Raw genomic sequence first — 19084 nt, 5'->3', positions numbered from 1 at the left:
CTTTAATTCTTTGAATCTTCACCTCTATCATTAGTTCATATGCAAAAATCTGAATTTCTTCTCTTATCAGGAGTTTTATGTGTGAAAAGGAAATTACCACCTTCCTAGTTGTTTCTGGAGGTCTAACATGTACTGGTAACATTGTGCATAATAAGTCATCTGGGCTTCCACAAAGTCATTCAGACAGCGGAGATGATGGGCCTGTAAAGGAAAGTTACAGTTACTTCTCAGCTCTATAATCTACTTAAAAGTGTTAAATTCCAAGGGGCAAGAAAGCACGACATATACTCATGGCAAAACACCAGTAACTAGCATTCTACTACAAGGCTTATTGAGACTGACCTCGGTCAGCAGTGTAAGAACAAAACGTGCAGCCAATAAAGGCCAACAAATGATGACAGTGGGAGAACTAGGTGATGAAGTATAAACAAAAATTTAAAATATTTCTCCATGTATCTTGGAAAGTGCCACAATTTAAATTTTCCTTGATAAGTGACTGAAAAAGAAGTTCAGTTTTCCCCCTTCAAAGTGCCTTAGGACCATCAAAGTCTTCTGTTTCAAACAAACTTCCAGTTAATGAACACTCACGTGTGTACTGCTGATTCCCTCTAATAGAAGTCTTGTAATCTCTGCTTGACGATCAAATTCACTTTGGGTTATTCTCAATTCCTGTTCAGACTTAAATTGGAATATAGTTTTAGAATTTTGCTTAATGACTTAGTCCGTTTTATGTACATTTGTTTAGACAGTTTATAAATCTCTCAGGTAAACCCTGAATGATGAGCTGGCAATGCTCTCATTCTGCTTTGAGTTTAAACTGTTCCCTGAACTCTACACCTCAGCTTTTCTATATTACTCAATCTAGATAGAATGTATTCCTTACCATTACTTGACTCAAAAAAATCTATTAATGTCAAAGCTTAATGACATACACATAAAAGCCTAGAAACGCTACTATGGGACAGTCAATATACTGTCATGTATTTTGTCATGTCAATATAAAAGGTCATAACATTTTATAAAATCTTAAGAATATTAGTTTATATGTATATTTGAAAAAATTCTCAATTATTACTATAGTTAATTTATTTTGAAGTTAAAGATAGCCTTCAATCTCAAATTAAAAAACTTAAGAGTAAAGCCATAGATTTTAATCTCTCTCTTTTTTAATGTTTGTTTACTTTTGAGAGAGAGCACGTGAGGGAGGATGGGATAGAGAGGGAGACAGAGGATCAGGAGCAGGCTCTGAGCTGAGAGCGCAGAGCCCGATGTGGGACTTGAACTCATGACCTCAAACTCATGACATCATGATCTGAGCTGAAGTCAGACGCTTAACCGACTGAGCCACTCAGGTGCCCTAGATTTTAACCTCTTATGTTTAGTTATCAAACATACTGTTTCTAGGCATATAGTTCTTAGGTTCCTTAAGAAGGAACTCTTTTTGCATAAGGGGTGACTTTTTAGTTTTCTTTCTAAACTTTGCATTTTATATGGCTTAAGCATCACTATTATCTACAGGATGTACTAGGGTTTTTCTGCAAGTTATGGGTGACCTTTAATCAGTAGTGTGCTGATAAACTGGCTGGGGTTGGGGGAGTTCTAATGTGCTGATTTTCATGGTGCAAATACTCCAACCACACATCATTTCAAGCTACCAAGGTGAAGTCACTGACCTCGTGGCTGGAAAGAGGTGTATATAATAGCACTCCACTACTACTAGCTTCAACCCTCTCATACAGGTTCAGTGCTGGGACAAAACAGTTCACTAAAAAATCAACTCAATAAAAATAGTAAATACTCAATAAAAAACATCTTAAACCTTTAGCCAGAGTTGGTTGGTAGTAAGTGAGGAGGAGAAAAATAAAATCTCACATCTCACTCAAAATACTCAGCTTATCCCACACAGGGAATCATCATTGGTGAGAATATCATTAATACTGTTATGTTATACTACCTCTCCAGGATATATATGTTATGTTATACTACCTCTCCAGGATAAATAGCTCCCCCCACCTATCCAAGTAATATTTCTAAGACTGTAGTAAGTATAAAAACTAGGTCTAAACTTTTTCCTTGCACATCCCATCTTCCTCTCCGTCAACGTTTGGTGGCAATAGTTAACCTAGTGAACCAGTCAACAAGGAAGCAAAATAATCAGGTGCTATAATCATTTTCATCCCACTGGTAACAGACCTGGCAGAGTGACTAAGAAGTGACCACTAGATTGGACTTATGGAAATGAGCTTGAATTACTCAATAATTCAAAAGTTAAAATTAAATTTTACTTGGCTGAAACCAGAATGCATGGTGCTTTGATAACAGAGCTGAAGTTACAAGTTTCATCTAGAAGCCAGTATGAAGCAGAAAAAAGTCCCAGGAGAAGGAAAGAATCACTCAATATTCTTCCTAAGTAAAGTGTTAAGGAAAACCAATCACTTCAGAGTTACATTTGCATTATTTACTGTTCTGCTTGGTTGAATACAAAACGGTTTTAAGAAGTTACCATAATAAACCCAAAATAAATGAAATTCAGAAGTAAACAAGACTAGTGAAAGTACAATTTGATTTAATGGCTTTTAGTAGAAAGGGCAGAAAAGCCTACTAAATAGCAATATTTCTATACAAGGTGTAAACAAGTAAGCTAGATAATAGATTAAGGGACTGGAAAGTCTGAGTATGAAGTGGAAGTGTTTTAGTTAAGGACACTGAGTAAAAAAAGTTATAAAATGATCTCACAAAGGATAAGAGATCAGTCTTCCGTGTTTGAGCAAAACTGAATGATTTCATTATGAAGAAAGGCACCATGTTACAGAGCCTCGGAAGTCATTCTTTGAACAATTCAGACTTTGTATTTAGAAAAGGTAAATGACAGGAAGGAAATGAATCCCATTTTTTGAACAAGTTTCAGTGTATGTCTGGGGTAGCTGCAGTCAGATGTCCCAAACCATCTCTACTGCTGACATATATAATGATCACAATAATTAATATAAAAGGCTGAGGTATCTGAAATAGGTTTGGCATCATTTACTTAGGAAGAGAATGATCCCTATTAGAAAGACAGATAAAAAGGGTTTAAAGAAAGAACTGTCTTTCTTTAAACATTTAAGGGTTTTTATTCTGTCCTCCAGAAGACCTCATTCCCTGACGAATTTTACAATTAAGACAAAGAGTTCTAGGGGAAAGACCTTTTCCTGCCAGAGTATATGACAGCATAACTTGGGTTAGGGAAGCAAGAAGAACTCTTTTAGGATGTAACTTGGAAAAAGGGCAAGAATTTGTTGATCTGTGATATCAGGACTGGGTAACTAGAAGCTAGAAATTTGGTGGTTATGCTTTTGAGGCATTTGCTGTGAAATTTTGTTCAGTGTTATTTTTTTCTATAGGCTTAAATCTTAAAACATTTGAAGATATGAAGTTTTAAAATTATATATTTTTTAAATTATAAAAATGACAGAAGTGAGTATGGAAGAAAAAAATCTCCCTAAATCCATTTTGATATATTTTCTGAAGTTACACACACACACACACACACACACACACACACACACACACACACAATAAATATTTGTTTCATGGGCTTCTTCCCATTGTATATATCACATATTTCCCAAACTCACAGAGACTGCAGTATCAGAGATTTTTTGGTGTAACTGTTTGCTAACCAGAGTGGAAGAGACCCTGGTTTCATTGTTCAACTTATATTCTCTTCCATGTTACTCTGCCCTCTTTTCATGCTAGAGGTTCAGGAACAACCAGAGGCCATGGCAGAAACATAACTAAGCTGACAAATGGATTTCACAATAGAGGATGGAAGAAGTCAAGCATTTCATACTGAATTTCCAATTCGTAGAGTCAAAACCCCATAACCTATTCAGGGAACAGACTGTATAGTCAGCATTCCTACAAAGTCAAAAAATAAAAAGTTAAAGTTTGAAAAAAAAAAATAGGGGCCACAGTTACCACCGGCCCTTAATCTCCAGCACTCTCCTCATCTGGAGGTCAAATTTTGGTAGGCATGAACATGAGGAGTAAATAAAAAATGCTTCTGAAGACCTTAAGTGGCATTTGAAACAAATCTGCCTAAAGTCATAATTTTATTCCTTACATTCTTGCTTATTATTTTATTTCCCAGCCTAGATAAAATGAGAAACGGAAATACAGAAAGAGGGCCTACTAGTAGCAGTAGCAGTCATGTGGGGCTTCTAAGTGACAGTCCAACACTGAGGGAGGAGACAACATACTTCAAAAACAAACAACAGATCTAATTGTTATACAGTACAATAATGTACATTTATAATAGTGACCCTAACTGTAAATGAAATTAAATACATGCTATCCTATATTTACCTAATGGAGCAGTAAAATACTATTTTAAAACTGTTTTCAACTAAGGTGACAGAAGACTTAGCTCTGGTGCTGGAGGAACAAGCTTCGGTTACCTAGGAAACTCATTTGTGTGACATATGGTATATTCAATCTCTGAATATACAAGACATGGCGTAAACTATATTTTACATAATTGTCACGTAAGTAAACCAAGTATTTAAACTGTTTCCTGGCAAGCACTGTAAATATTACTACTTAATGTAGCATGTATCTAGGATTTATCAGAGTGTGTGCACAGTACATCTCTGTAATATTCTTCTACTGCTCTGTGGAGCTACTACTAGCCAAAGAGATCTGAGCTTTCTATAATAATTTTCAGACTTTATAAGTAACAAAGATATAGTAACAAAGACTGTCACTGGCCCTATCCTATTGGCTGTTGTCCAAGAAATATTTACTGAATGAATGACAATTAAATTCTTGTTTCATAATTCTGTAGTTTAATAATTTACTTACTTTTGTCACTTCCTCTGCCCAAATCTAGCCAGCATTAAAAATTAGAGAAAAATATACAGCATGAAAGAAAGTTGGAATTTAACATTTTCTACAACTTAGTATAGAAAAATGTAATTATTTTAAATTCAAAGGGCATACTCTCCTCTTCCGGAGTCACATTAACACAATAGTGAATCAGTATAGTTTAATATACTGTGAAAGTATGCCTTCATATATATCAATACTGTTAATTTTTGAATCTTATACTAATTTTATAAATTAATACGAGTAATAGTTTTCCAAAATTGGGACTATTTAGCCCCTCTTAGTTGTAGTTTTCTAATCTGTAAAATGAGAGGTTTGGACTAAGTAATTTCTAATTTCTCATTTAGGTCTAAAATTCTAGAATTTTGGGAAACTAAAATAAAGCAAGGATAAATAGACAGTGAACATTGATATAGCCACTGGTGGAGCACATTATACTTGAGAAATAGTTTAAAATTACCAGAGTTAAACACATATAAGTAGATGACATCAGTAGTAACACAAATGCCTAATAAATGGAACATAGTCTTGCTAACTGTTTAGGATATTTTTACCTAAAATAAAAGAAAACCTATGATCTATAGACAATTACCAATGACTGAAATAGTCTAACACTTTCATTCACCTACAGATAGGACAATGGAAATAAATGAATGCATTCTCTTGCTATCTAAGGAATGCCCTGATTTATCCAGGGCTTTGGTGATCATAGTTTAAACAACAAAAATGCATTTTAAATATTGTTTACATAAACTTTCCGATTGCACGGACATTTTCCCCCCTTCAGCTCAATGCTAATGGAATAAAAACAACTGACTGTGAATTTATTATAAACTGTACTACAGATTCCATGTCACTTCTAGGGAAGTAATTTATCTAGCAGTATAATGCCAAATACCACATCTATAAATCTTTATTGGCTAATGTTTATGAGTTTTGGGGCTATATTCAGATTTTATGAATTTCCATTTTGTTAAAAATTAAAAATTACTTAACATCTCAAAAATTTCCTCAAACCGGACTCAACATATATAGAACAATCCTCATTCCCAACTCTTACCCAAGGCTATTAATTAATATCCTGAAGCTTTCCAAAGTAAATTAGCAATGGATAGGGAATGGGCCTTGCTACTATAAAAATACCCAAAATATCAGGGGGAGGTGGAATGTCTTGGCCTGAAACTGAAGAAATTAATTCAATGTTGAGTTTGGGTGAAAGTTAAGGTAAACATCAAAGATACCAAGAAACAAAGTAAATCTGTATACCTTACACTTTTCTCTAAGTAAATTTTGTTAATTTTCTTTGCTAAAAGTAAAAATGCAAAGTGCCAGCCATATTAATGTCTTAATTACTAGGTATAAAAGGCACTATATATTTATATATAAATTCATATTTTAAAACCTGAATTTGGCATAGATAATAATATTTGGCAATTAGAACACAATTTCTTTTCTTCAAGTTCCAATATTACTTCAGCTAGTATTCCCTGTGATTTTTGCTGGACTAATGAATTCATGGCTTCGACTACTTTAGACTTTTACATGCAGATAATAGCAAGAGAAGGCACTTTACTGAGGATGTAGAAAACACAGTAGGCCAACAAACCTTCAGCCATTTTACATGCAGGAAGTTGAGCATGTAAGAGAAATTTACCATAATGTTATCTCCTTCAAGGCGAGCTGAGTTTAGTTGCTTAAGTGCATAGGTAAGAGACAAAGAACACATTATACCAATGAACACAGTGAAACAAGTTACTTCTTCACAATAAAGAACACACAAACAAGTATTAAGAGAGCTGAAAAATGGTCTTCTACTTAAAAAAAAATAAACTATATTGCTCTATGGAATGTCACATAGTGGTGCCTATTCAAAATTTTCCAAAAGATACAAATTTTTAAAGACAAAAAACATGGTTGATGCTTGATTTTAAATTAGAACCATTTAAGGAAACATCACTTTAAAAACTGCTGCAGTTACCTATAATTTTTACTAAATTTTCACCTATGAAAGCCCTTCTGCCTACCCACAATTTTCCTATTCAAAGATCATTTCTATTTTATGAATATATGATGCCTTTAACCACATTTTCTTTTCAGTCAACCTCAGCCAGGTCTTGGCATACCCTAAGGAAATATGAAAGGCAGGTCAATCCTTATATTTTTAATAAGCTTTAAATTCTCATATGTGTACATTAAGGTTAAAGTAATATGATGGTGCTCAGTTTGCAGATTAAAGATTTAGACATCTGTGGAAATAAATGCTTAAGCAGGCAGAGGGACATTCATAATACTGTGTTATTTGAAGATGTATTTTCTGTATTTGTATACCTAAAAGTGAGGTCTAAACCTCGAAATACTAGCTTTGAAACCAGATGATTTTTTTCTTCCCATTAACAGAAGTCTAAAATAATTTAAAAAAATTTATATAGAACTAAATAAAGCTAGGTTAATGAATGTCAGTGCCTTATAATTTAAATGCAGAAATTTTATTTGCCTTTGCTACTTATGATGTAAGTTTTAGAATATTTTCAAAACTGTGTTTCTGTTCATTATAAAACATTCAAGTAGGTTTTCTTTCTGCTCAACTGGTATATTTTTGGGAAAAGCTTTTGATGTTGCGTTACCATTCTTCAACATGCTAACTAATAAAATACAAGTTAGTAAAGTAGCAATACTGTATACAGGCATAAATATTTTACTGATAGGGCTAACATCATCAAAAAGTTCAATCTAATGTACTAGATTGTGAACTGAGGGCAGCAGAAATTTTGCATTATTTACCTCTGAACTCAGCAGAGCATGTTATACAAAATAAGCATTTGATAAATATAGAATTGAAAAAGAGGTCACAAGAAGCCAGTAAACAAGCTAAAAAAAAAGTCTTCAGGTACACAGGTCCCAAACCTTACTTGCAGAGAAATAACTACTCACAAAACAATACATGGGGATTTATAAAGTGAAATCAAAGAAATTCTGAGATTAGAATAACCTCTTCAAGCTACCAACTAGGAACGAGGAAATGGGTCAAAGAAGGAAAAAAACCCCGCAAATTCCTAGTGGTTTCTATTTTTCTGTATTCTTCAAGTAAACAGAAGAGAAATACAGAAAACAAACCCCACCAGAGATCACAAAATATAGGCATGCCTCAAGGTTTTATGTAATAACAAACTAATAGGACTTTTCCTTTCTAAAGTATTTCAGACTTACTGCTATAAAGTTGGAAGAAAAAGGAGTTGGTTATCTAGGGGAAAAGAACACAACTAAAATCAGGAAATGTGAATTTCTGTTTGGACTAACATTTTAAATATTTGGCTATAGTTAAATTTGTTCTACGTAATATATAAATTCTAGAAAAGTTGTATAAAAATAAAATTGTTCAATAAAGTCATTTGTATACTCTTTGGTATTTTAAATGTAATTTCTCATGGAAAAAATTCTGCCCTCAACAATACTCAGTAAACAAAAATTGCCAAGATCTTTTCTGGATACATCAAAAGGAAACATCTCTCAAAGTTTGTTTACTATTATATTTAGTTCTTACAAACTTTAATAGCAATGGCAAAATAATTTAGAATAACTAAAGGACCTTTACAGTGTTAAATCTATGAGTTTTCTGGAACTTTTTCAGGTAAAAAAGTAGACACAGTCATTATCCCGTAATAGTGCTTGTGTAAGCACTACAAAATAAAGTTTTGTCCTGACACTTGACAATGGTATTCTTCTCATTCCACAATCATTATTGGGCACATGTAGGCATTTTGAATAAAGAGATTTTGTTCTGGTTCAAACACTTATTTCCAAATGATCCTTATTTATCTTAACATTTTTTTTCCTGATTATGACATTAGTACCTTAAAAAAATCAATTTATACTTTACCACATAAATCTTTTATTAGCAACTAGAAACCAATCCTAATTTAGAGTCTCTTGCCACCTACAATGTTCATTTTTAAAGTTCTTATTCTGCAAAAAGCCTGTTTTGGGAAGTTAGGGTGTTCTTGATGATGACATCATAATAAATTCTGAGGTGAAATAGCCAGTGAATTTGGATTCAACGTTCTGTCAAAGATAGCTCTCCAGCAGTAACTAATACAGTGTCTTCCAAAGAGGAGCTGTCTAGAAAAAAATTTATTCAGCTCATGTAAGGTTTTGGGGTAATTTCACAAGACATCACAACCCAATACCAATTTTACCAGTTGTAAATTTCACTGTAAACCAAATGTCAACCTCTTCTTTCCCAAAACAAGAGAGCCACAGTCAACTTCTGCCAGCACTGTGGTTTATGTTCCTTAAGGCAATAGTTCTTGATGAGGACAGTGGTAGTTGAGTTGGGATGAGAAGGCAGGGGGAATGTCATGCCTCTTAACAAAACATATCCCTTAATATATGTTAAGAATTTGTTAGCCTTCTCTAATAAATTCAGACCGGTTTACATTGTACTATCATAAAGGCATAAATCTCAAATCTGATTGATGTCTCCAATCTTTGGAATGGAAACAAACAGTATAAATACTAGACTAAATAAGCTTATAAATAAAATCTTTCAATAAAGTTATAAATATATACATACATAAATCATTAAATTACTACATTTAATATAAACCCACTCTATTTAAAAAGACTAAACTGAGGTTGATTTTATGAAAAATATACCAGAACTTATGTATCCAAATGAGTTTCCTCCCCTGCAAAATAGTCACCTGGGAGTCCATGCTGCCACTGTTTGAATGGTTTTGGAATTCTTGGTGACAACTCCTTTAGCCAGTTTGACTCACATGTGAAAAGGAGTCCAGTTTAATTTTTAAGTCACACACAAGCAATCTCAAATTTGATTCTTTCTTATCTTAATTACTATTTGTTTTTCTATTTCAAAGATAATAACCCTATCTCCAAAAGAATATTTTCTAACATTACTGATGATATTTAAAGAACATGATACAGCTTTAGGAGCTCTCAAAATTTTTATTTTTTAGCAACAGGTATATTGCTGAAATAATACTACCTGTTGATACAACTATTCTGCATTGATTTGGATGCATTAAGCTCTGGTAAGTTTGTTTAAAAACACTAAAAGTCATAGTCTAGTCTTCATAATTAACTATACCTTGCATGGTACAGGAGTAAAATATTTTACAAATTTTAAAGTTATCAACCTAGAATGTTTTTCTATTAAAAAATACTACTTACTGAGGCTCTAGTTTCTGCAGCTTTTGCCTTTTTTAGTCGGGTTTTCGCAGCATCCAAATCCAGTCTCTTATTTTGTAATAGTTTCCTTTCTTTCTATAAATATAGAAAAGAAAAAAAAGGCTAATGATGCTAAAGTCCAGTAAAAAGCATACACATTTAAAGTATTATTCTCCATTAAATATATGAATCATCTGCTAAAGATCTAGGATTACAAAATTGACTATGAAGTGACACTTGACTCCTTTTTCTCATGGTTTTCAATTTTAAAATAATGGAGACATTCTAGATGCTTGAAAAATCTGGGAAAGATGGCAGGTGATGGCAGAAACAAACGAATATTAATTTTAATATTTTGTGGTTTTGCTCTCCAGGAAATGTTTTGCTCTATCTTCTTGGGTGTCACAACTGGGGGTGTGGGTGTGTTACTGAGTAGAAGCCAGGATGCAGCTAAATATCCTACAATGCAGTATGGCTCCCACAACAAAGAATTACTTGACTCAAAATGTCAGTACTGTCCAGGATGAGAATGTTTCAAACAGACTATCTAGGAAATACCTATGATAAAGGTGATATGGGCCTAGGGCAAAGTTTCTTGATACCTTAAGTGATCTACGTTAAGAACTATGCAGGTTCACTTAATGTGCCATAGCAGTGAATGCAGTTCTACTACTCCAAAGTGGAATTCCAGATTTCATATATCAAATTTCATCCTATTGACAATTTAATCTTTTAAATCATCTTTCAACTTGGTAGCTTTTCTTTTGTCTCAGGTGAAATACTTTTTACCCAGACAAATTCATTGTAAACATACTGAGTTTCTGAAATAATTTGTAATAAGAAATCTGCAAATTAAAGTTTAAAGTAGTATTTACAATAAAGAATAATCTTGCAAAAATCTTAGGAAAAAAATCCACCTAGATCTCCACTCTCCATCACTGAAACAAACAAACAAAAAATAATACTAGGCTTGGGAAGGTGATATTTATTTCTTTGGCAATAAAACATAGCTGTGTGAAGAGAAGATAACAGGCTTCTAGGGATGCAAAAAACAGGAAGTCGAACAACCGGAAATATAGCTTCCAATAATTAGGTTTTTTGCTTCCAGTTTAAATGAATAGTTACATGTCTATACTATCGTGATATTTTGTACCATATTTTTATAATAATTCCAGGAACTTCTCTACAAATTTTAATGCTGGTAATGGACAAGAATTGATGTAAAGTAATCTCAATAACACTACAGGGACACAAAAATAGAGTACATATCTTTAAGAGTCCTTTATTCTGGTTAGGTTTGTGTTCTGCTGGATATGCACCTAGCTAGATTATTTAAATTTTCTAATCTGCTACATCTACATGATCAATAAGAGGGTAAATTATTCATTAAAAACTAGATTATATATCTTAATATTGTACTAAAAAAAGGGAACATTTTCCAACTCACAGCAATTGTTTTGTAATCTCCTTCTATAAAGTTTCTTAAAGGAGTGAGAAAATTTAAGGCTGATGTTTGAATCAGCTCTCTGTCTGCTGTTCCAATTCGTTTTTGTGTTTCTCCACATTTAATAAGGGCATTACCTGCAAAGGAAAAAAGTGTTGTTTGGTTTTTTGTGTTTTTTTTTTCTTTTTTTACCATTTTCTGGTAATGTCAGAAAATAAAATCAGCAATTTGATCTGCTTTAAAGTTAGTTGTCACTTCTTTACTTAAGTAAAAAATAAAATAGAATTAACTGTAGTTAGTTTTATTTTAAAAGGTAAATTTAAGACTATAAATATCTAAATAAAAATGACAAAGGTGAAGTCCTTATCATACCATAGTTAATTGTACCAATTCAACCAATGGAACACAAGAGAATAAATATACTAAAAAGTATTTATGGTCATAGCTCAAACAGTGGAGGTATGTTTAGAAAAGCATTAATGCTTAAAATATTTTAATAAGTCAAAATTTGTCTTCTGTTTCTATATTAATGCGTGGGCCTCAAGTATCTTTAAATAATAGTATAAATTTGCATCTTAGGTTAAAGAAAAAGCCATGTTTTGTAACACATATACCTTAATGTTTAAATAGGACAAGTACAGTGGAAAATCGAGCAAATGAAAGGGAACCACAAGACCAAGGTTCTACTCCCAGGTCTACCTCTAATAAATTTTAATTCTATGGATCTTGATTCCTCCATGTTAGCATGAGATCAGATCTGATTGGCAAGGAGGATAATATAACACAGTAGTTAAGAGCGCCATGTCTGGATACATATTTCCATTTGAATTATTAGATGTAGGATTATGGATGAATTATGTAATCTAAGACTCCATTTCTTTGTCTTCAAAATGGAGATAATTTATATTGTAAGTAGGATATAACTGAAGATTTACAGAAATAATATGTTGTGCAGTGTTAAGCCCAATGCCTGAAACACTCAATTGTTAGCTACTATCAATTACTAATAAATGGATTCACAAAGTCCAATTCCAATAATCAGGGTAGAGTGATTAATAGAATTACTATGGGTAAAAACAAACTAAGTGGATTAAAAAAGGAAAAAATGTTCCTTTTGAATGTTCATGTCCCACTAGGCCTTCAGCTTGATGAAGGTAAGGGCTGGATGCCCTTTATGACCCCCAGCATCTAATCGCATCTGACACAAGCAAGCACAAAAAAATCTGTTTAATGTGTAAAATTTTTGTAAAATAGTTAAAATTTAGAAATAAAACTATAAAAATTTTAAGCATTTTCAGACTTCTGAAAGAAGTACATTTTGAAAACCACAATGTAAAAGTTTCAGTTGTATATCTAAGAGCCAGTCAATGGATTAATGCCATTCATTATACAGTATTTAGGGTATTTCCTTCTGACATAAAGGTAACTACTAAAACTTTAAGTTCATTTTGCTCCAGAATTTAGTAACTATTTTATAAATCAGTACTATATGAGGAAAATCATTTACCTACCATTTCATACCCACATAAAGACCAATTTCTTGCAGAAGTCTTAATAAAGAGAATTTTTAGCCATGAACAATAGGGAAAGACGCTATAGAAATCTGAAATAGTCTTATATTCTGAGAAAATTAGATTTGAGGGATAATGAGCTTCAGAGTTATACATTTAAAAAGTCAGTACAGCAACTAGCAAAGCTGACATAACTATAAAGCATGATGATAGAAAATTTGAATTACATGAAGAAAATAGAATGAAATGTAATCCAAACATGTAATCCAAATAGTTATCCAGAGATAACCATTGTTAACATTTTTGTGGTACCAACATCATTGTGTAATGAAAGCACTAGTGATGTGTTCAAACACTATGTGCCAGGCATTTTATTATAGAAATCAATAAGCTCTCAAGAAAGCTTTAAAGAAATCATCTAGAGAAGACATATGTAAACAAAATTACAATATATCAAAAGAAGTACTGTAACAGAGGTTGCAAGATTCAATGGGAGTACCAGTAAGGAATTAATTCATTCAACTTTTTAGATCTAAAAAGATTAATGTGAATTCTCAGAATAATATATACTAAAAACATTACATTGAATTGCACATATTTACTGGTCACCTGTATTTCTCACTTTATCTGAAATTTAAACGTAAAAAATTTGAAGTTAAAATTGAGTCTACTAATATTTGGCAAATGTTAATGATGTCTCTAAGTAGTAAAAAATCTAAAAGGAAAGTTATTAACTTAGCAGATCTTTTTGCCTTTTGCTTACCATAAGCTGTTCCTGGGCCAAACTCAGTCCCTGCATCAATCATATATTGTCCCAAAAGTTCTGGGTTGTTTATACGACTTGGAGCTTTTCTATCCAGTTTCTCATAAACAAATTCTTCTATCCTGGCATCTAGGAGAAAGGTTTAAAACTATCAATGATTTCAAAAAAGCAAAACTACTTAAAAGACTTATTGTTGTTTTTTTTCCCTCTGAGCCATTTATCACTCTGCAAATAAACATGAAGTTAGCATGCTTCTAAGTACATATCTTAACAGAGAATTTTTAATTTTTATGTTGCAGTATTATATAGCTCAAAGAAACTTATACTTTAAAAATATGGTAAAATATTTTGGCACAAAAATACTTAAAGTAAAACTACTATACAGTGAGTATTCTATGAGATTTTAAAAGAGTTGGTTATTCACTTAATACCTAATGAAGTTGCCTTTGTCCCACTCATACACAGTCTAATTTTTAACTTTGAATACATGTTCATTTCAATTTCAAAACCAAGGATTTCCAGCTATGAAAATATAGAGATAAGGCACCTATAAGAACTAAAGAGTCACATACCTCTAATACCCTTTACATGCTTTTGCTTGCTCGCATGCTTTCTCTCTTTCCTAGAATCTAAATATAGGCATGGGAATTTAAGGAATAGAACAATCTAGGCATGGAACAGCCACAGACAGAGATTAGCAATATGGTATCTTGGCTTAATTTTATTTAATTTTGCTTAAAGTACAAGATATATCTCTCAGCATGTATTCACATTAACAGTAAGGTTAAAATACAAAATAGGTTAAAAGCAATAATAGAAGGCTAGTGTACATGGAAAGGAAAAAAAAATCAGTAAAATCTGAATACAAACACTTGGTTAGTGTAATGTTCAAGACATTCACACCTACACTGTCACCCAATAGTGAGGTATTTTAGAGACAAATGAGAAAAAGTCAGTTTCTAGAAATAATGATGAACTATGAATCAAACTTACAATCCAAAGAGAAGCTAAAATAAATAGGTCCCTTCTAAGCACCTCAGAGAATTCCTCCACAAGTGGAAGCTTCACACAGTGCACTGAAAATTTAAAAAATGAACTAAACCAATAAAACAAACACTTCAGGAGCCAGCATAAGCATTAATTATAATACATAAAATAGGCTGCTGGAATAATACTTGCTTTTGTGGTAGACTCTGAAGCAGCGTCAGAAGTTTTTAAGCAGGACTTTTAAAACCTTTAAATTGGTTAAAACCATAATGAGTCAGTCCAAAACATAACCATTTAAAAGATGTTAACTACATTTCAGAATTTCATTTTCTGACTGTGAGAGGGATTCTTAGCTTTGTTGCATTTCTATCTATTTGGTCAAAAGTTCAAAGTTGAATCCTATGTTGATTTCATTCAGTTAATAAACATTTGGTATGTTTAAACTAAATGTTCATTTCATTAGGGCATCAATGGACCATAATAAAATCTTAAAAAAATCTGCAGGCAATTCTGCTATAATGCAATAAATATTTCTGAAAAACTCTAGGTTCTGGAAAATTGTACCCCCAAATTAACAGAGTTTAGAGTAAAATGAAGTTTGTGCCTGACCACTCATAATCTATGTAACTTTATAGTCAGAGCACAAACAAAAAACCCAATTTTTGTTTACTACTTCAGACTTAAAACACTAATGTAAAATTGTAATACATGAGCCACTGTAACGTTATGCTGATGAAATTCCCGTTTGCCAGTTGTGTATGAGTTTGTCTGCCATTCAGAAAAACATATAGAATAGACTACTTATATAAGGAGCTCTGGACAGAGCAAGGAACAAAAGGCAAAATATCTACTACTTTTTTAAGATGCCATGGTATATAATTTAAGTAGCTTTAAATGAGTAAGAATACCACTTGGTGTTCAAAGACAACAGGCTTCAAAGTGTGAAAGGCCTGTTTCAGAAGGTCACCACAGTTCAATTAAAATGTACAAAATTACTAATATTTTGTGTAGTGCTTCAGGTTCACAGAATAGCAATAAAGTTTAAACCTTGGAAGTTAGTACCTAAAAGTAAGCTTATGGAATTTCACAACATGGTCACAATACTGGGGCAAAGGGGAATGAAAACATTTGCTGCTTTGTTCTTCACTGTTGATGTATAAAGCTCACAGTGAAAAGACTGGGTGTCAATACACCAAATTCAAGTTCAATTTCCACTTCTAACTGGCTAAGCTACACTGTATAAAATGCTAACTTGTGATTTGCAATTAATAAACAATTGTTGTACACCTTATCTGAAAGATTACTGAGATTGGTGATCTGAAACCTTAGAGTTGTCTGAAAATCAAATGGAATAATTTATGTAAAAATATAAAACTTAACATAAACAGAAATAATTGGTAACTAAGTTTTCACATAATTTTTCCTTAATTATTTAGGGACAATTCCCCTGTGTATATATATAAAAAAAAAAAAGGTTAATTTTTTTTCACAGCCTTCCTAACTCTTAAAAGTCACTCCCTGAAACTGAGTTTTCAAGAGGATTCTACGAAGGCATGAAAAACACGATTAGTCCAGTTGTCAGAGGGTACACAAAGAGTTGTTTAGCACCCTCTTCTTCACCAAAAGCACAACACACAAACCCATAGACCCTAAAGCCACAAACCAAAAACTTCTGTTTTCCAATAGCTATCAAAACCTTTTTTGTTTGTTTGTTTATATTAAAAAAACCCCTACTAACAGTACCCTTTAATGAGATTAGTCAATAAGGTAGACAAAGGTAAAAAGTTTCTTACTTGGATTTGGCTGCAATAACACTTCAGTTTGTTTCATTATTTTTTCTGTCCATATTTTGGTACATTCAGCTTTGCTAAGAAGATTCTCTAAGTGAGCATCCAATTCTGTCTTCTCTGCCTGGCCAAGCTTTTCTTCCGTGAACTGTTATTAATTATAAAAAAAATTAAATATACCTCAAACACATTTTAGGAACCTATATCAGTAATTAAAAACTCAAATCCAGACACTCCCAAACATACAAATAATTGTTTGCAAACCATTGCACTGAGTGCTTTTTTTGCCCCTATAGAAATTTATCCATACCTCTTAATCTGGACCCTCTCTTAAGATTAACGTATATCCTCAGTTCTGCTAAAAACGTATGGTGTGAATTCTAGAGAAAATCTAGCATACTGCCTGGTATATAAGTATTTCTTACATATAAAGGTAGGATAGCGTAGTGGTAAGGAGTAAGAATTTTGAGTCCATTGTGCTGAATTCAGATTCTGGCTGCACTGCTAATTGTGTGACCTGAGCAGGCTTCTGAATGTTTTCTTAGGTATCTACTATCATAAAAGAGAGATGATACATATCGTACGGTGCTTTGAGAATTAAGTAAGAGTATGTATGTAAATCACTTTGTTCAGTGTCTGGTAATTATTATTTTGAATTTAAAAAGGGCTGCTTATGTTAACGTGGCTTTGTATTAATGGCACTTTAATCACCTCCAGTTAAATATGCTTTTATGGGATGTTCTGGGAAACTACCATTTGTTTCTTCAGGATATGTTACAACAATTGATCTACAGACTAACTTTTGGGGCATATCTTATTCATACTGTGGAGGCAGGTTTTAAAGATCATAAAATGTAGTTAAATATAGTCAGCATATCAATTTTTACTATCTTGAATGTGGTGGTTTTTGAGGAAAAGCAGCATTGCCCATTCAAGAACAAAGAGGTAAAAAGATTTCCATGTGCATTTTATGGGCACTTCTGAAGACTTTCAATTGAACACTAGCAGTGACGACTTGGGGGGGGAAAAAAAAGAAGTGATGACTCAGGCTGTTTACCATGCAAAATCTTCTTCTAGAATATGTGGCTTTCTCTCATCCTAACACAGGCATATCACTAGCACTAATTCTATACTCATTAGTCATGACTCACTTCTGGGTAACAATGTGTTTACTGTGCTTTTTTCCCCCTTTTCATCTCTTAAAATATCTTCTGCTACTTCATTTTTCTGAGTTTTATTATCTGTTTCTTTCAGCATCCTTTTTATTGGTCTAATACTTTCTGTTGATTATCAGTTAACATTTTTAGCTGAAAGGTCCTCTAGAATGTTATTCTTAGAGTCTGGTGTTAACTCCCCACTGAAGGCCTTGTTCAGGGGCTAGAAATAAAAGCTTCAATAGCTTTTGTAAAGCCTTATGTCTTTTTGAGACTGGCTTATAGACAAGCCCTGACCCAGTGAGTGCAACTGAAAATAGCAGTTCCAAAGCTATTGCCTAAGCCCACAACCTTGCAATGTACTGTAACTGAGGATAGGAATAGGAGTTGCATTGGGCAAAAGGTCAAAACCCTGATGCCACGGTCAGTTGGGTAACTACTATAATTTCACTCTTAAGAGTGAACTCTGGTATTCCCTCTACAAATCCTTAGATTCTAGGCTACAGACCTCCTACAGAGGTTAGAATTTTACATGTTCGAGGTCTACCTCTAATGGTTAAATAGGTTATCTCCCAGATAAAGCAACCAATAGGAGGCAAACAAAGGAGGAAATACATCCAGGTTAACATGATCTATGAAGGCTGATCTACCAATAGAGAAAAATTCTTAACTTAGCACCTTAATAAGTATATGTATTTCTTTATTGCATTCATTCCTTCAACAAATATTTTTAAGTACCTTAATATGTGCCATGCACTATTCTAAGCACATGGGTTTAAGGAGCCAGAACAAAGTTTCTGCTCTTAGAAGCTTACATTTTAATAGAACAGACAATAAACAAGTAAACAATTCGATAATAAGGATACAAAAAGACAATGGATATAGGACCAACAAAGTTGGTCCTATTATTTTTTGAGTGACTGAACAATTAAATGAGTGAATTAATGAATTTGAGTGTAGAAGAAGGAAGAATTCATTCTGCAGGGAAAGGGAGAAGCAGGAGAATCAGGGAAGGCTTCAAAGGGAGAGGAATATGCAACCTGGGCCTGGAATGGGGAACAGGAGTTTGAAAGGTGTGAGATATGGGTGGTTAGAGAAACAGCTTCTCTGAACAGGTAACAACTGATCTAAGAGCAAATGATAAGAAATGGGCTATGTAAAGATCTAAGGGAAGGGTATAAAGTCCTTTCATGACTGGTCTTCCAGTTGCATTTCTAGAAGATTCGTTAGCACTGCCTTTATACACGTTAGTTTTTTATAGAAGTCCTTAACAGGGAAGTCAGATGCTCAACCAACTGAGCGACCCAGGCGCCCCTGTTAAGGACTTCTATAAAAAACTAACACGTATAAAGGCGGTGCTAATGAATCTTCTAGAAAATACTTCCGTA

The 19084-nt window shown here is 33.1% G+C and overlaps 1 protein-coding gene across 9 annotated transcripts in view; it reads right to left on the bottom strand.

Moving 5' to 3' along the window:
- SH3GLB1 (SH3 domain containing GRB2 like, endophilin B1) overlaps positions 1-19084 on the bottom strand; it is a 35081-nt gene that overhangs the window by 7397 nt on the left and 8600 nt on the right. Inside the window, exons 2-9 of one of the 9 annotated variants that reach the window (XM_042997739.1) lie at positions 16549-16690; positions 13769-13897; positions 11498-11631; positions 10054-10146; positions 6473-6559; positions 4843-4866; positions 589-678; positions 98-201 (exon numbers count right to left, since the gene is read on the bottom strand). In XM_042997739.1, coding sequence (XP_042853673.1) covers positions 98-201; positions 589-678; positions 4843-4866; positions 6473-6559; positions 10054-10146; positions 11498-11631; positions 13769-13897; positions 16549-16690 — 803 coding nt within the window. The remainder of the gene's footprint in view (positions 1-97; positions 202-588; positions 679-4842; positions 4867-6472; positions 6560-10053; positions 10147-11497; positions 11632-13768; positions 13898-16548; positions 16691-19084) is intronic. The other 8 variants (XM_042997744.1, XM_042997740.1, XM_042997745.1 and 5 more) reach the window with 8 other exon arrangements.

Source organism: Panthera tigris, chromosome C1 (assembly GCF_018350195.1).
Source record: "Panthera tigris isolate Pti1 chromosome C1, P.tigris_Pti1_mat1.1, whole genome shotgun sequence".
Classification (NCBI taxonomy): Eukaryota; Metazoa; Chordata; class Mammalia; order Carnivora; family Felidae; genus Panthera; species Panthera tigris.
The sequence above is the reverse complement of the archived record's forward strand: the minus strand, read 5'-3'. Positions and strand labels throughout refer to the sequence as shown.